The 19,467-nt window shown below is 47.8% G+C and overlaps 1 protein-coding gene across 3 annotated transcripts in view; it reads right to left on the bottom strand.

Moving 5' to 3' along the window:
* wwox (WW domain containing oxidoreductase) overlaps positions 1–19,467 on the bottom strand; it is a 99,335-nt gene that overhangs the window by 27,123 nt on the left and 52,745 nt on the right. The window contains exon 9 of one of the 3 annotated variants that reach the window (XM_055509587.1): positions 7,475–8,190. The exons of the other annotated variants lie outside the window; for them this stretch is intronic. Within the exon in view, the coding sequence (XP_055365562.1) occupies positions 8,101–8,190 (90 nt within the window). The 3' untranslated portion in view covers positions 7,475–8,100. Of the gene's footprint in view, positions 1–7,474; positions 8,191–19,467 lie in introns of those variants that run through there. 3 annotated transcript variants of the gene reach the window in all.

Genomic DNA, 19,467 nt, shown 5'->3' with positions numbered 1-19,467 from the left:
ATCGATAACACCCTCCCACAAGATGTATTGCCTTTTGATTGATTTCTCACTGATAACCCTCGGTGTGATAAACCACACTTCCTGTGTGATGGCTGTGCAGCCTGAAGGCAGGGCTGAGGAGAAGGCACGACACCTGATTGTTTCCACTGTTATTACATCACCACTTACTGTATGGGAAAGACATCAACATACCGTGAGCAGCTCTAACACAGACAAGCTGTACAGAAGACACTAAAGGACAGATGGGAAAAGTCTGAGACTTATAATATCAGATCGTGTCAGGCAGCTGAATCCAAAGATCATTATATGGGTACTGTACCTACACACAAGGCATTGTATCTCAGAACATCTTGTTATACATTTTGAGTTGCTGTTATTTGCCTTTATTTTTTAAATACCTACAACAAACCACCTGGCGTCATTATGTGTGTGCATGTTCCTCGTGTGAGAGATGAACATATGCAGGCTGCGAGAACAAAAGGCCCCACCTGGGACAACCAACAATACCTGAGTGTACGTGTAATGAGCATCATCATTATTAAAGCCCAACGTTGTAGGTCTGCATACAGTAAACAAGCACGTTGGAGCAGTAGAAGCGAAAAGCTGGGAAGAACAAATGTCCATGGACGTACAAAAGCACTAAAAGCCCGTGCAGAAAAGGCCAAGCAGCTCAAATTCCATCAAAGGTTACTGGCTGCAGAAGAAATAAAGCCTGCACAGTGTAATTAAAGCTGCTCCTCGTCTGAAGTGCAGCTAAAATGTCTACGTCCTGCGACTCATTCAGACAATAACACCAATTTTCTTTGCAATGCAAAACACTGAACGTTGCACATGGGACAGCTCCCACTAAACAGTAGCTCCACTCGTACAGTATATTACTCTCCCTGCGCTCTCAGATGCATCATACAGGACAAGTCATATACATGGCCGCCCCCGTGACTCCCCCCTGTCCTCCTCCCCTGGGCTCCTGTCTGTGATTGGAATGAAAGGTAATGGTCCTGAAAGAGGAAGAAAGGAGACTTTCCTCCAGTCTTATCTCTTCACACTGACAGTCAGTGGAGCAGTCTCCCACACTCACACACAGTCACAGGCATCTTTATGTCCTCACACACACACACACACACACACTCTCACACACACTCACACACTCTGCAGGATGATGGCAGTAACAACATTGGTTTAATTGTGAAACACATCAAAGGAAAACACATCTTGCATGAGGCATCTCAGAGGATGAAAGAGTGTAGTAATAGCAACAGTTTTGTCTCTTTGAGAGAATATACATGAAGATTCCGGAAAGATGTAATGCTAAACAGATACAAAGTCATTTAATAGGAAGTTTAAAATATTCATAAATATTGAATTAATCATTTATAATAGATCTTAAATTAACCGCCGTCCTTGAAGTATTAGATGTATGGAGAGAGAAGTCTGTGATAGAGAAAGAGAGCGATAAAGAATGAACCCTCTAGACATTTTCCTTCCCTGTGCAAACATCTTCTTCGTCTGACGAATGAATATTCATGTTTGATCCAGACACTCGTGCCGAACAAAGGCAGGAGAAGCCTTAAAAGAGATACGGCTCCAATACTGATGTAGCGGCACGCGCCGACGGATCAGATTGACTCGCCGTCTGCGTCTGCGTGTGCGACGGCGTTTTGTGCGATGCATTCACACAAACAAGTATTCTCACGCGTTGAATCTGCGCATGCGTTTTGCACACGTGACGCTGCGTGGGACAGCGGACTTGGGGACACCGACGGCTGCTCCCATCCCACCCCCGCCGCCGATCCCGCTGACGCAGCATCCTGCTCCTGGAATCCAGCGGGTGACCTGAAACTATTCACTCACTTCCCCTTAAATCCCCCAGTGTTAGCGGAACATGCGGGAGTGCGAGTGTGTGTGAATAAGGGCTGAGTCGGCGTTCTGTGAGCCTCTCAGAGATAGCGGTGTCTTACAGTAGATTACAGAGGATCCGAACCAGGCGCCCACCAGGCTCAAGCAGACCAGCGCTCTATTCCTGTCTATCCCACAGCATAAGGAGGATAATGATGGAATATAGTGGAGGACACGCGCGTGTTTACACAGCACGAATACAGACGCAGAGCATCAGTAGGAGGCCGGCGACGGAACGGGAGCTCACCGAGCGCCAGAGTTGAGCCATTAGGAAAAAACGCGTCAAAAAGTCACGTGAACCTGCAGATAATGTTGATTCCCCCATAGTGGCCACCGAACCGCTAATCAGTAAGAGAGAGGCCGCAACCTGCTTCAAAGAAGAGGAAGAAGAAGAAGAGGAAGAAGAAGAGCTCAGGTTAGTTTAGATACACGTTCAGCTCATCTGAGGGAGTGGAGGAGAGTGAGAAGAGAGGGGCGAGGGCAGAGGGGTTAATAAGGCAGTGGGAATAATATGAGTGTTGGCAGCTTGGTGTGTCACTGCCTTCTAGCCCCTTGAAAGAGCAGGACACACACACACACACTTATACACACACACACACACACACACACACACACACACACACACACAGCGGGAGAGAAGGACACAGACTGCTCAGTATGCAGCCCTGACATTGTCCACATCTGATACGGGACATTAGCCCCTAACTCCCTCCATACACGGCTGCCCTTCACTTTATATTACTTTATGTTAATAGAAAAATATTACATACAACATCATTTGTCTTTGTTACCACGGCACCCCACAACTGATTTAAATGCATGTGTTTACCTCTACAGACAGGTGAAGACAGGGGGAAGGGTGGGTGACTGACCGTGTGTGTGTGTGTGTGTGTGTGTGTGTGTGTGTGTGTGTGTGTGTGTGTGTGTGTTCGGGACAACAAACGCGCGCATCTCATTCAGATTTATTGATCCTACCCACCTCTCACCGGGACCGGGCTGTAACATTTATATATAGGCCCAGACAAGTGTGTGTCGCTGTGCAGATGGGTGTTGAGTGCCCTGGCATCAAGCTGCCATCACCCCCGACTCAAGCCATCCATTGAGCACACGTCCTGGACTCGCAGTCAACAGCATAAAGTAGGAAAACTGTACTTTTTACGCAACTTGTACAATTCAACTTTTCCAAGAGGATCTGTTAGAAACATATACACAAGTGGGACGCTTAGAGCTTTAAAGCAACAGAGTTTGTCTCATCACACCACAGTGTCTCTGACCAAACACACTGACCTTTGAGGCCTTTGACCTTTGAAGAGGTCGCCTAAACCTGCCTGTCTGGGGTGTCGTGTGAGTGTGTGTGTGTGTGTGTGTGTGTGTGTGTGTGTGTGTGTGTGTGTGTGTGTGTGTGTGTGTGTGTGTGTGTGTGTGTGTGTGTGTGTGTGACTGCAGTTCTGTATGTCATTATCATCAGTGTTCCCATTCATCCATAAGTCAATGGATCAATGCTGGGATGTGGCTGAGACTGAAAGCTCTCAGCCGTATTGACCTGTCATCTAAAACCCTGGTGATTGCTGGACTTCTAATGCAAATGCTGCCTTAATATCAGTCAAATGAGCAATTTATATGTATGATGCCCGCGCGTATCTGTAGCAGTGTGTGTTTTTACTACAGAAGGAAATGAAGATTATTATTTTGACCTGTGTTTTGGTGGATGTTAGATTTATCTGTACAAGGACATGCACTTAATACCAGGGCTGTATTCCTGCCATGGGAGGTTATTGATCTTGCACGTGAGCAAATGTGAGTACATTGTCATGCATGTAAATAGTGTGGCATGGAGTATGAGTGCCTTCTACTTAACAACCCTGCACTCTGTCATCTCTGGGATGTCAAAGCTCATACATTACACTGTTAAAACAGCCCATAACTCTACCACCCAACGCTAATGCCACAGCACACTAATAAGTTTGTGCGTCCGCGGGCTGTGCATGCGTGCGTGTGTTTGTTTAGGCCGTATATTGCTCGATACCTTTAGTGCTGATTATGAAGCCGCAGATTGATAGCTGGCCGCGGCACGGTGTTTAATCATATTGGCATTTCAAAGCAAAGAAAAATGGCAGTTGTTATGAATTAGTATGGTGAAATCATGTTGGGGTCATCCATTAGCAGCAGCTCAGAAGCAGAGGAGAAGTGGAGCACTGAGGAGCTGAGCCTCGGTGCGTTAACAAAGTGGAGCCGCTCGACAAAAGGCTCCAGCGCCTGTTCCTATAAAGAACCTGTTGCAGGAGCCACATATGAAACTCAGACACTTGGAGGAGATGACGCCTCGGTTTTAACTTCACACACAGTCGAGAGGTTTCCCAAAACTTGTCCCAGCTGTAATAGGGCAACACACCAGGCTTTCATAGATTAACATTATATCCTGACTAATGCAGACTCCTACAGCTTCACATGTGGAAGCAGAATGAATTTATGTCTCCTACACGGCTACACACACACACACACACACACACACACACACACACACACACACACACACACACACACGCACGCACACACACACACCACACACACACACAAACGCAATAAATGAAACAGGAAAAGGACAGAAGACGGGATACTGGTAGGACGCTATAAGAGCTTGTGCTCATTACAATCAATTAGGGTCAAGTTTTGAGCAGAGCCGGGTGGTAAGAGTGTGTGTGTGTGTGTGTGTGTGGGTGGGGGGGGGGGGGGGGGGGCATGGAGGAAGGACAGGGGAAGAGGGTGGCATCCGGGCAAATGTGGAAAGAGGGTCAATTAAAGTGAAAGCAAAGGGAAATATGAATGATTTAGTGCTTAAACACACAGGGGGACCCACATAGAGCATGTATGTAAGGAGACACACATGAAGCAGGGTGGGTTCATGTTTCTGTCAGTGATTACCAGTAGAGGTGATCCATCTTCCCCTATAACGTACATGTGACGTTACAGATGTCGCGTGATGTACAAAGCCTCGCAGTATAAAAGCACTGTGTACTGTATCTCGCTCCAACCCGCTCCTTCTCACACACACTGACAACGCACACACACACACACACACACACACACACACACACAAACGCGCTCCCACAATGCAGCCCAGTGTGTGTCTGACTCATCTAAGTGAGATAATCCAGTTTTCCGGATGAATTTGCCTTCGTGTCCCCAGGGCAGAGATTAAGATAACGATATTAAACAAACAAGAAGCCCTCCTCTCGCCTCCTCTCCCCCCAGCTGCCCGCTTCTGCGCCCGCTATCAGCCTGTGCTGTCGTCCACCGCATCCTGCCTTTCCTGTGGCCGCGTCAAGCTTGTTGCTTCCCTTCCAACTCAGTAAAGACAGCTGATCTGACTTTGTTTGCCTCAGAGCAGGGCAAGTCCTGAACAAGCAGACATTTAGTGGGGCCAGTGCATGGGGGGGGGGGGGGCTTACTCACTGCTGTGAGTTCAAAGAGAAGTGAACTATGTTAAAACAAGACGATACACAGCTACTGCTTCAGTACCAACTACTAAGATTGTTTGTACAGTTTTTTGGTGTACTATCTCCTTCTTTGAGTAATCAAGAAGGAGATAAAAGGAGATTCGAATCATTAACCAATGCTGTAAACCAACAAGATCTGGAGAAATATCCTCCACCACGCTTTGTTCAGTTACATTAAAATTAGTGATCAAAGCAAAGAAGAATCTGAGTTTGAGCAGGAACGTTTAAAGCCCTGAACAGAGAGAGAAAGTAAGTTACGTGTTCATGCAGAAGGTGTGAATGATGCTGAGTTCAAGGAGGAGAAAATCCTTCTCTCTGTCTATGTCTCTCACTTTTTGCAAGAAGGCATCAAACAAACACACCTGCTCCCCGGACCAATCCCCTCAGCACCGCCTCCAATACACACACACACACACACACACACACACACACACACACACACACACACACACACACACACACACACACACACTCCCATTCCTCATTACACGCAAGCACACACACACACACACACACACACACACACACACACGGTCCCATTCCTCATTACACACACCGAGAGCAGAGCAGTGAGAGATCGCGGCGAGCGAGCGGGAGCGGTGCTTTGGTGTAATGGGAGGAAATGTTGGTGTTTCATCTGGAATTGATGAAGTCTTGTTTCAGCGTCGCTCCCCGGAGCCGGGCCGCTGTGCGCTGCCTGTGTAAATGAAAGGAGCAGCCGAGACCGGACCGGAAAGGCAGAAAGCCAGTCGATAGAGCTGCTGGAGAGTCATACCGAGCTGCTTAGAGACTCAGAGCTTTAGGAATAGAGGTTGGGAAAGAGGCAGTCTCACTAAACAAAATGTCTATATTGGTAATTTACTGGCAGCACAGAAAAAAACTAAATCATTTTAGTTCCCTGAAACGTTAACAGTGTTTGTTCTTCATCTGGCCCCAGTTTCATACGCAGTATTTTTAACAAATGAGAATAAACAGCTTAATATTTATTTTACGTACAGTAGATGCACAGACATAAAAGTTATTGTTTTACTGCCACAGTATTTACTTGTTTTTTACATCTCATCTTTATCTCGTGTAATAACCGTTCGCATTTATTCATGTGATGAGTTTTACAAACAAAGTAAAAAGCTCTGATAAAATCTGACCTCGTAAAGACCGGCATTAAAAAAAAACCTCTCCCGTTTGAGCACGTACTGTATCTGGAATGATGTAAGAAGTCTTAGATCTAATAAAGCCAGTGTAGAGGCTGATGTAAATGCTTGTTCTAATAAAACCCTGGTGTTAGCGGTTGAGCAGAAGCAGATTTAAGTGCTTGTTATAATCAGGCTCAACTTGGTGTGTCTGTACTTTCCAGTCAGTGAGTGTTGTCTCAGGTTAATCACACAGAGATGAAAGGAGGAGGAGGAGGAGGAGGAGGTCACCTCTACAGACACGCTGTAATCTAGAATATAAAGCATTGAACAGACACAGATTGTACAGATGCAGACTTGACCTTTCAGGGCTTTTGAGACCGTTTGAGACTGTTGAGGCCTAAATAAGCCAGGAGTCATATTTAAGGTGATAAATGAATATGCCTGTGTTGTTTTATCACAATAAAATACAAAATAAAGACATGCAAATAGAGATTAGATTCATAGAAAGCATAAGAATATATGCACATATACTTCAGTGCTTTAATGCACTGAATACTTGCTACCTAAGAACTGTTACAACACTAAATGTGGCCTCTACTGTAGCAGACACAGACACACTGTACACCACACGGTGCACAGGCCCATCGCAGCCAGACGAAGAGAGGCGAGATGAATTAACATTTTTATGCAAATGAGGTGTTTGTGTCTAATTATTTCTGTTATTCCAGCAGCAGCAGCAGGCTTTGATGTGCCAGCGGTGGATTTAAATAGAGGGAGCTTTCCACTGCATCGTCCCTCTGCGTCACAGTCAGGCCGGAGACAGAGAAAGCAGAGACTGCACACCCCACCGAGACCCCCCCCCCCACACACACACACACACACACACGCACGCACACACACACCGTCTGGTCTCACACGCACACATTCAGAGAGAGAGAGGGGCTCGTTTCACCTCAGAGGAAAAATCCCTTCGCATTTCTGCGTATTTGTCGGCAGTGCTGGCGCTCAAGCGTCCGCGTGCTCGTAAAGGCCCCGCTCACCCCCCTCCGCTCCACCCAGCCCAAGCAGGCAGGTGATGGAGATGTAGAAGCCTTAATTGGCGGCGCTTTCATCGGCTATGTTATCTTTCTGAGGGAGAGGGGGTCTCCGTGGCCTGTTTGGTGGTAGTTTATGGGCTAATATTAAAGGCTGTTAAAGTACATAAAGGGGATAAAGTTTTACAGCCTGAACTTACAGCCAGAAACAGAGGCAGCGTCATAAAGGGCTGATGTACACTCTGCTCACACCGGACGGCCGGGTCAAAGAGTGTGGAAACGGTGGGGGATCAGCAGAGACTCAGGAAGAGTCAGGAAGAGAGGATGTCAGCAGCAAGAACAGCAGGAGCTTCACAGCAACTAACATTTGAATGTGGGGAGATTTAGTCACACTTTAGTCATTTCTGCTATTTTATTGATTCTTTTCACCAAATAGCTTTATTTTGCTTCTAATCACAGATATCTGTCCCAGTCCACAGTCTTGTCCTCCATTAAACTCCCAGTTAACTGCTGGCTGACCCAAGAAACGCTTCCCGGCCTTCATTCCTCCTTTTGTCTCTGGACCGCGCTACAGCAACGCGTCCCATCCGCATCTGCGTTTGAGGCGTCGTGCAGGAAGGAAGACGGCGTCTGCGGGAGAGACGGCGCCTCAGAACCGGGCACAAACTGGGATGTGCGAGGCAGAGGAATGAGCGTTTATTCCTGAAGGGGCTGTTGTGTCTGATCCTATAAGTGCCCCCCCCCTCCCCTGCTCGCTACAATAAGGCTTGAAACAAAGATTGTGATAACATCATCACACCGTGTCCTGTCACTCGGAGCCCGAGGGGAACCGGAAAATACCAGGCAACTCGTTTTTTCATAAGGCCTGACACCTGACACCGCGTGGTCTCCAGCTAACACTCATCCTTATATCGCTGTCAGATAATGCAAGCGTGTCCCAGGGCAGACATAAAGCTGCAGATGCTCTCACCTACACTCCACACACACACACACACACACACACACACACACACACACACACGCCTGCATGTGTCTGCAGGTGCGTTTAAGAAATCCACTCCATTCAGAACATCCTGAAATGCCGGCGACTTCCTCTCCTGCGTTGACTTGGCAGATAAGCGCTCGCTTCAATTACATGGACAGTAGTGAACACAGCAGGCCTCTAATCTGCGCGTTAGCTCGCGGAGAAGCAGCTCTCGCTCTGCGTCCAGTCTAGGGCGTTTTCGTTAGCGACGCTTCATGTACTGCGCGGGTGATGGGGACAGAAGGCGTCGCGCGCGTCTGCTCCCGGCTTTGTGTTTGGAGGCTTCGTGAACAGGATAGTTTTCTAGTGTTCTCTGGGTTTACAGGTATCTGGGCTTTTTTCATACGAGAACCAGAGGAAGAAGAATAAAAAAAGAGCAAACAGAAACTGGGTGCTCTCTATAGAATGACAGCCTAACTACTCATTATGTTATATGCTCAGCTTTTCTCACTGGTCCATTTTCCATTTCCAGTGTTGAAGTCTTCTCATAGAGGCCATTGATCCAAAGACAAGCTGCCTTGACTGATTGCTGGGAGGAAACCCTGGCATTATGGGCATCTCTGTGTGTCCATGTGTTCACACGCATGTGTGTAGGTGTGTGTGTGTGTGCACGCACTCGTGTGTGTGTGTGTCAGTAGAGAGAGAGAGACTGAGAGAGAGTGCGTTTGTGCAAGTGTAGAAGGAGGCAAAGCGGGTATTAGTCTGATGAAGTCATACAGGAAATCAATGTGGTATTGAAAGGAGAAAAATGCCCTGCCCAGGGGTGGCTGCACACAGGCCCGCACACACACACACACACGCACACGCACACACACACACACACACGCTTCACAATGAAATAAGTGTGATGTGCGATGAGCAAAAAGACAAAAGGCTCCATGCTGAAAAATGAGCCGTACGTCAGGTTCAAGTGCAACGCTGAGGCCAAACGGTCTGTCAGGGCTCCCACGTGTGTCTCGCCCCATCTGTATGCGTCCGTTGGTTGTTTTGGTCATCGGTACCGACGCTGACGCTCAGTGTGGACACAGTCCATAAGAGTATTTATTTGCATCCAGTGTTTTTCAGAAGACACAATGTGCATGTCAGGCTCCCGGGGGGGGGGGGGGGGGGGGGGGGGTATTAAATAATGTATGGGGCCTGTAGATGGATATAAACTGGTTGAATTGTCAAGACACAAACACACAAAATAAAACACACACACACGAGCCAAAGTCTGCCTTGTTCAAACTAACATACGCACGTAAACATACACAGCCGTCCATCCTGGTCGCGCTTCCCTTGATCTCCACTCCAGCCACATCAATTGTTAATAAAGCTGGGGCCCACGCTGATTACTAAAGATTATTCCACTATTTATTCTGATCAATAGAGCATTTCTATTCCTGCAGGCCCTCGCCGAGACGTTTGAAGAAATGCAAGAGAGAGGGAAACAAAGGAGAAAAGACGGTGAGAGGAAGACGTAGGTCTATACCTTAATGACTTCAGTCGCAGCAGTGTCTCCAGACCAAGTCTGTGTTTGGGGCTCAGAGGGGAGGTTGGCTAGATCTTAGCCTAAGGCTACAGCTACCAATAGCAGCAACTTCACGCTCAGAGCCCGACGGAGACTGGAGTGGATATTAATTTCCCCGACCAAGTGGCAGACAGAGGTGCTGCATAAGACCATCAGTCACCAGACCTAAGCTACTCAGCGGGTATTACTGAGGCAATCTATACCCCCCGCCTGTGCGTTGGCGCGTGTGTATGCACGAATACACACACGTTGTGTATACATGGACAACGGGGAGGGAGAAGGACAACAGCGAAGGACTTAGCAACTACTGTAAGCATGAATCAACACTCATTAACAGAGACACACAATTATGTAGCTCCACACTTATGTTTCTGTTCAACCGGCATATGATGTTCACGGGGTAATTAATCATAAAAGGCGAGGAGGGGGAGGAGCTGGGGAAGGAAGGGGGGAGGGTTAGAGAGTGGAATAACATTATGAGTCTGGATAATTGTCTAATTTTCCTTTAGAGAGCCCAGTGAGGAATTGGGAAACAAAGACGGGGAGACGCCATCGAAGATTCACTAGAGGTTAAAAAGCCCTGCTTGTTTTGCTGCAGCTCCAGCGCCGTCTCGCTCAGGCGTCTGCGCGGCGCTCGCAGCACCGCGGGCCTCGCGAAACCTCATGAAGGAAACGAATTAATCACCCGGGATCAGAGGTATTCGCACGGGAAGCGCCCAAAAGTGACACATCAGAGTGAGCCGGCGCCACGGAGCGGCGCTAACTCGTTAGCCTTCCGGTCACCCGCACCCGCTTCTGCTAACGGTAGCACTTTACTTTAAAGCTGCCTCCTTTCAGCAGGATTAAATAACAAGGTAAAAGTGTGAAAACAACTTCAAGTTACCTGCACTTCAGTAAAAGCTGTTTCTTCCCCCAAAATTAATTGCTTCTTACTGGGGACATTGAGTGCACATGACAGTGAAAGTCAAAGAGGTAGGAAGGCATCGCCTCGTTCCTCCTTTGTTCGGTAAATGACTAAATATTTAATGTTCCGGGGCTCTTAAGATTAAAGGTAACATGTTGTCAGTAATAGTGCAGCTACTTCAAAGGATGTAAATTATGCATTTCTTCCTTTAGCAGAGAAATCAAAGCAGGTAATGAAGATTAAAGTTTGTGGACCTCCACTCGTTCTCTGATTGAGGACAGAGGAGGAGAGGAGATGAAGAGAGAGAGCAGAGGACCCGCGTTAGGAAGGTTAATCTATTCGGAGCGTGGGTTATCTGATTAAAGAATCATTGTGTTCGTTTAATCTGTTTCAGTGACGCTGGTGTGTGGAGCGGGGCGATAGTGACGGGCCGGGCCGGGCTCCGGTTCCCTCCAACCCGACCCTCCTCCCGCTGTCTGTGTACCGATGGAGAAAGGGCTCCTCGGTCCTTTGTGCCGGTGAGGAGTTGTGCTCGTAGTCCCCCTCAGGGCTGTGTTTTCCTCCCACCCACCTGTCTAACACACCAGTTAGGGAACAATCCCACTGGCGAACAGAGGGAGCTGACATTTAGAAGCAGAGGGTTTTTTTTTTTTTGCTCTCTAACAGTCCGCGCTCCTTCGTGAGAGACGAGGAGGAAGACGGGAGCCGCTTAGCCCCGACTTCACACCCATCCACCGCGCAGCCGACATCCTCCAGGCGATCCCACAATGCATCTCCCACAGGCCCGAACAGGGGAGCCAGGCCCATTAGCCTAGCGACGAGAGCACTAATCGACACATTCCATTACAGTCAATGGCAGCGGGATGATTCTAATGCCCATTCGGGAGAAGTCACACAAGGGCTGACTTTGCGTCACCAGAGCGAAAAGACAGACACAAAGCAAAGAGAGAATTCGAGGTGAAGGAGGCCCGTCGAGAAAGACGAAATCCAAATGAGTTTGGATCTTTGAACCACTTACTGTAATTTTTATGACTCAGGTTGGAAACACTTTGGGATCGATATCGGAAATTCCTCCGCCCAAGCGAACGCTCTGCAGCGCATTCAAGTACAAACAGTGCTGTTGTGAAGCCGAGAGAGTGTTGACACGGGCACAAATACGACACGAACAAAGCCCAGCATTATTCTATCGGAATCAGATTCCTCTTTAACTGAACATAGACTTATCGACCTTCGAGAGAGCGAGAGAGCGAGCGAGAGAGAGACAAAGGAGTAAGTAACATCTTCATCTCTACGAGCGTCTGCAGCAGCCAATCAGTCAGTCAGGCATCATTAATCCAGTGAGGAGCCCCATCCATTGTGTATTGGTTCATTTTACTACACTATAGTACTGTCTAAATATTGACAGAGCTCCGCCGTCTGGGATATTGACTGTCATCAGAACGCTTCCCTTCGGAGCCGAGTGTAAAAGGGGGAACTGTGAAGATCTGATGTGGGAGAGAGAGGCGGACGGCCTGATTATCGGGTTTGGAGCCGAGCCGGTCTCGACCCTCAGACCTGGACGTCTTCTCGCAACTCGGGCCGTCCTCCGAAATTCCCTCACCTCGGATGATTTCTATGCAAACAGAGCAGCAGCAGCTGAATTAAATCCAAAATCTAACTCCATTAAAAGAAGTCCCCTCGTCCTCATCCGCACAAACGGCCTCGGACGGATGAGACGTTTTCATTTTCTTACTATCTGGTTGCAGAAGACAGCTCTCCACAACAACCATGGGATCATCCTAACAGATGAAGCCTGACAGATTTCTTATAGCGAGGCTATAAGAGCCGCTCTGCGACGTCTACACACGCGCGGGGCGTTTAAAGTCCTCCTCCACCTTTCCCACCCTGTGCCAGAACAACCACAACTCTCCCAGCAGCACTTGAACATTCCCTCTTTCCAAAGAGAGACGGTAATTACTTGACAAATCACTGCCTCTTTTAAGTGCCAGATGAAAGAGTGTAAATGGGGGGAAATACCGAGGAAATAAAATAAAATCCTTTTTTTCTGCGCTCGGTTAAGTGGCTGGAGAGGGAGAAGGGGAGATATTTAATGTTGCTTAAATATGCAGTGTGATTCCACCCGCTGATTAAATTATAGTAGATGAGATCTTCTGTTGGCTGGAAACTTGAAAAAGTCCAGAGCTGTTTAAAAATGCATCAAACATGCTGTTGGATTAGTTCTCTGTCTCTGTCTTTCACGGTCTCGCTGGCGGGAGCGAGGGGAGGACGGGTCCGTGCGGAGGGAGGAGGAGGGAAGACAGAATAAACTCTTTAACAAATGAGACTGATGCCCCCGTCTTTGACAGAGAACAAATATGATAATGTAGAAGTCAAAGTGAAACAAATGGAAAAGGAATTATTTGATTATGTGACAGAGTGCGCGTGTGTGTTTGTGTGTTTGTGTGTGCTAATTAGTGTGTTTGCCAAATGGTCCGACTCAGAGCCCACTGGGTCCTGTGCTCTGCACTTTTCCCCCTCTCCGTCCACTCGTTCTCCTCTCCCCTTCTCCTCCTCTCCAGAGCCAGGATGTGCATATGTTTTGGGCTGCTTTAATTTCTCCGCTCATAATTGGGCTGAACCACAGGGAGCCCTCATCCGCTGGGACACCACTGTAAACATGAGTTTGCTCTCTCTCCATCCTTGTCTCTCTGGGTGGGAGAGCTGCTCTCAGCTCGCTCGCCCGCTCTCTCTCTCCCTCTCACAGACGTTTCAACACACACACACACACACATTGTCTGCAAACACAATATAGGACACTGATCAAACAAATAAACTACCAACCACGATGACAAGAAACGGGGCTTTACTCCAACCTTCCATTTCCCGCGATGAACAAAGAAACACAAACTGCTCAGAGCTCCGCTCGCGCCCAGTCGATGACAGAAAAAAATAAATAAATAATTGAGCGCAAGAGAAACTGTTTGAAGAGTCAGAGGCTTCCAGCTCACCACATTGCATCATAGGCCAGTAGACATAGAGTGCTTTCCTGCAGAGACGGGTAATGAAGGCGGGTGGGAAGTTATTCATAAGAATCTGACCACGTAAGCACTTGTGTAGAGACATGATGTTTAATTTGTAGTTAGAGCAAAAGGAAGTTTTCAAGTCCGGCTGCAAATACGGCACAATAATGTCACACCCGAGTGGGCAAACAGGTCAAACCATTGTGCACCTGCAGGAACAACCGAAGTGCAGCGTGGGACTCCGGCGCTCCGGGGGTTAACAAATTGAATTAGCTCTGGAGCAGTAATAGCTTGTCCAAAAATGTAGGGCTTATCTTATAGAGCATACTTCCATAATTCAGATGCTGTTTGCATGCGTGTGTGCCTGTGTGCAGGGCGCAGGCATGCTCCCGGCTGTCTGTCTGCCTGTGTCTGCGCATACTGCGTGCGTGCAGACATGCTCCTGGGTTCAGAGGTAGTGACAGCTTTGACAGCTATACCTGCCAATGGCCAGATCCTGCCGATAACCCCTCACTGTCGCCACAAAGCCGACAGAAAGGCTCCAATTTCCCCCCCCAGACACTGCAGCGGTCTGTGGAGGCAGCGGGGGGTGGGGGGTGGGGGGTGGGAGAGACAACCAGCAGCTATTCTTCACAATGCGCTCTCCTCATTCCACACCACTAACACATGAATGGGGATCCAATTGATTCTTTTTCACCCCAGTCCATTTTCCCACCCGGCCTGACACAGAGAGAGGATTTTGTGCTCATCTGCCCTTCCTTGTGTACTTCATATCGGGGAGAAGACTTATAGAAAGGGAAGGTAAAAAGGGGGGGATCTTTATCAGAAAGCGAATTAACGCTCAAAGTGCTCCATTTGGAAGGTATATCAGGCCAATCCATTAAAGGGGCCTTCAGAAAAGAGCCGGCACGGAGGACACCTTGAGAATGAACAGAAGACCTTGCTGAAGCAGCACTCTTCACACACAGGAGGAGAGAGAGAGAGAGAGAGAGAGAGAGAGAGAGAGAGAGCGCGTGAGACAAGAGAGTGCCCCGGTTTGTGCAACGTGGTTCTGCATAATCACCTGCAAAATAAGTGCGAGATTTGTTACCTGGAAAAGCCGGAATTTACATAGATAAACTTCTAAAAAATCAAAGGAGCGACTGACAAAATCCATCCTCATGCCCAGTTACGACAAAACACTTCAACCACTCTGTTGTTGATTTCTTTCATTGTTTTCTATGGATCTTACAGTAAATGCATGTTATAGAAAATAAATAACTTCAGTTCCAATTTCCAGGCTACAATCTCTGTGTCACACACGCTGGCTTAAGTGCATTTCCTCTCATGTACACACACACACACACACACACACACACACACACACACACACACACACCTGCTCTACCCAAGACTTCCATTAATCTTCTCCCAGGCCCTGTCCTCTGCCGGCTGACTCAGGTGAGGGAGGGGGAGTTTGGGGTCAGAGCCAGGAGGAGTGCCCCTGTCTGGAGGGGGGCCTCGTGAACATTAGCCCCTGGCCAGTGGATGGGGTCAGTGGAAGGACCACCCCATCGTGACTGTGAGGGCTCAGAGACAACTCGGAAGATCTTACAAATAAAGGATGTGATGAAACTGATAAATTCATTTGAAGACACAGAACTACAAACACCAAATAGCAAGACTCCCCTCACGATGACAGGAAAGGTATCGGCTCCCACAAATCCAGCAGTCCTCAGTGCAGTTCACCCCAGAGCTGACCTCATCCCAACCTGCTGATGGGAGAACAGAAACCAGGCCCCAGGAGGGAGCGCACCATTTTGTGCCTGCTCTCCCAGGGAAGACCCCGAACAAGCGCACCCTCTGTCTGCAGCACCCACCACGAACAGAGGCTCAACTCTTTCTCTTTACCCGGCAATTATCAAGCAGCTCAGGGAAGAGGGATCACACACAAAAGTTACGGAAAGTGAGTAAGCGGAGAGAACAACAGGCAGAGGGGGAAAAAAGCCTGAAGACAGAGCGGCACACATCTCTGACCGCGTGGTACAGGGACGCTTCATGTCTTCTCTCATCCTGACTGTCATGTTTGTGTGACTGCGCAGTCTTTGCGCAGAGGTTCGGGCCCAGAATTAAAAAGAAGGACAATATTATAAAATATGAACTACATCAAAACTTAAAAACACAGACTCATCTATTCCTAAGTATTAAATCCCCTCCCACCAACCCACACAGCCACACACACACACACACACACACACACACACACACACACACACACACACACACACACACAGACTTGAAAGTGTCTGATGTGCGAGGCGTGTTGATCCTGTTTATAATGGCCAGCTTCCTGGTGTAAGCCGCTGGTCTCCCTCTTCTCTCCAGCCCCTCATCTCTAATGCATGAGCCAGCCAGAGAGACTGCGGAGGCCAGAGAACGAGCGAAAGGGGAGAGCGAGGGGAGCGGCAGCGGACGGAGGGAGAGGCCAACCCCGGCACTGCGGCGCAACACTTTCATATTCTAATAAACCCAACATGAATGCGCGCATATACAGAAAGGGAGGAAATTGCATTTCTAAAACTCTCTCTGTATCAAAGGACATTCCGCTGAACATCTCACACACGCACACACACTGCACACACACACACACACACACTTACATATAGACACACATAAACATGCAGTCCAGCATTTTCCATACTGGGAAAAAAATGGACCAACACAAACATACACAAACACACACACAGGGAGGGCTCAGAGGGATTACAGTCTGCTGACGACAGCAGATGAATACACACACAGGCATAAAAACACAGAAAACTTCTTAAAGAGAACTTCCGTTTGAGGAAGTTCTAAGTAGATGTCAGACGCGTGGAAACCGTCGTAACGCATCACTGAGGGCAGGTACAAAAGTGAGAGGGGGGGGAGAGAGCAGATCAGATCAGAGGGCGCGCGTCTGGAACAGAGAGGCCGATATTGTGCAAAACACGTACGCGGGGCTCCAACTCCAGCCGCCGCCTCATTTCTGGCCTCATCTCCTTCAGAGCACGCCATTTAATTTCAGGCCGCCGACACGCGTCCCTCCTTTCACGGGAGCTGATATCCCATTCTCCCTCCTCCTCGCCGCTGCAGCGTGATGGAGTCTCTGTGACAGCCTGTAATGCGGGCCTGTATGCATTGATTATGTGACACCCTCCATTCAGGTGTGCTATTAAAGTTCCCCTCCTCTCTTCCTTTCTGCTCCGCCAGTAGAATAATGTGTAATAATAAGAGGAGCAGGTGACCGGAGCCGGAGCCGGAGCCGAGCGGGCTCAGGTAGGAACGCCGGTGCACACGCCCATGTTATTCACCCCAGCACTGTCAGGCACGGAGGAGCGGGACACGCTAATGCATAATTGCATTTAAATTACATGAAGGATGCTTTGCCTATTCCCTCGTCTGGTTGCCACTCCCCCCCTGCATAGCTGTACGCATATAAAATCAAACCGTCCCACCTTCTGCAGCTCCCCTCCCCCGGCAATAAGTCAGCGCGACCCTGTTCATCCCACCTAGTCCAGGACACAGAATAGGCCTTTAATTAGCAATCAGTAATGAGTGTATGCAACATGCGATACGGCCATTTATCACTTGACAGACTCAAGGTATGGCTCAATTTTTGCTTCTGTATCAAATGTTTTTCCTCATGTCATTCTGTCAGAACAGAAAGTTTAAAATAATTAGATTTACAAATGAAATTAAGGAACATCTGTACCAAAAACATTGTATTTACGTAATAAACGTGACGGAGGCGTTTGAATTTGAAATCAACATGAAGTAAATATGACATCTCACACCCTGACAGGAAATTTATAGTCTATCCTGTAGGTTGGCTTGTAGGTCGGCGCACCAACCCCTTATAGTAACTAAAATCAGGTCATACTACACCAGCTGTACAAGCCTCAAACACACAACATCTTTAAGCCTTGTGCTCTCACCCACACATTCTTCTGCTTGTATAGCGCAGCAGTCTACCTTCACCATCTTTGCCTCCTCTTTCTGTCTTTCTGGGAAGCTCCAGGCCCAGAATAGGGCTCAGAGCTCTATGGTTTACATAAAGCACAATACCTTCTCAGCTTGGAGGAGGGGGGGGCACAAGCATCTGTTATTGTTTGCATTTTATTCCAAAACATAAAATTGAATCAATCTTTTAATGCTCTGGATTGTATAAACATGGGCGAGAACTGCTTGAATAAATATCAAGAATGAAAATGGATTTCTCGTCGACGACTATTATCTATGTGGTTTATTTATGAGTGCCACAGCTGGTGCAAAAATAAGCAAGACATAAACACACAGAGATAATATGTTTAGCCTTTTTTCATTTTCCTCTTTTTAAGTGAAAGAATAAATATTAGGATTTACATCACATTTACATTTTTATCAAAATCAAGTTTGGGCCCTACGAAAACCTGGATGCGCCACTTTCATCCGCGGTTGCCGGGACAACGGCAAAACAACAGGAGCAACATGACACTGACATCTTTAACAGGAAAACCATTAAAAGCGACACGAGGGGCCAGATGATGCTGGCTATGCCTCAGTCAGTCTGTGACTGATAAACACCCCACCGGATCCATAAATAGACTAATAGCTCTTTCACTGCTCCCACTACAATCTACTCAGTCAGGACGGTTAGTGGGTGTTTTTGTAAAAATGATAAAAAACTGAGTATCAGCGGCTCATTATACTCGTGTGCAATCAAACCCAGTCTGAGACGCAAACATCCAGACACAAACACGGGACACACACCTACACGCGTCCGAGGGCCATCTATCGGCAGCCACACAACACCCACCAGCGCTCCTCTACTTCTCATACACACATATATTCATAAGGTATTATGCAGAATAACACTTTTATGGATTTTAAATGGCACTCATTTACGAACACAGTGGCTAGCCATCTCATGGAAGGGCTATTTTATCCTCTCTTAATGTAGATTGGTCTTCTTGGGCGCGATGCAGAGGGAGGTCCAGAACATTAGGGAAGTTGGATCTGTCTTCACACACTGATTAAACTCTGGGTTGGGGTGAAGAAACTGAAAGAGATTGCATCAATTGGTACTGAATGCACCAATGCATAATGGAACTATCGCAGGAATGCTATGCCTCCATTAATAAATTTTGAGCATGAGGATTCCAGATAACTCGAAGCATTTTCCATCCATATTTCTTAGCTCCGGTTTTTACGAGCAGCACTCTGGTTATTACCGCACGCGAGCGGAGTGAAACAAACTTCGCGCGGCCGCGCGGAGGACCACAGTAGATCCTCCACAGGCGGGGAGATGATTTTCTATAGTCTGTGCACGCTCCAGCGTGTGTGTGTGTGTGTATGTATGTGTGTGACAGGTTTATAGGAGTCATTTATCCTGCTCAGCAGGCTAGTGTAGTGCGGAATGGTGGCCTGAGTGCCAGGCGTAGCTTATTGTTGTGTAGCCTTTATGGGCTACATT

This window comes from Betta splendens, chromosome 6 (genome assembly GCF_900634795.4).
Source record: "Betta splendens chromosome 6, fBetSpl5.4, whole genome shotgun sequence".
NCBI lineage: Eukaryota > Metazoa > Chordata > Actinopteri > Anabantiformes > Osphronemidae > Betta > Betta splendens.
Note: the sequence above shows the minus strand (reverse complement) of the source record. Positions and strands in the feature narration are given on the sequence as shown.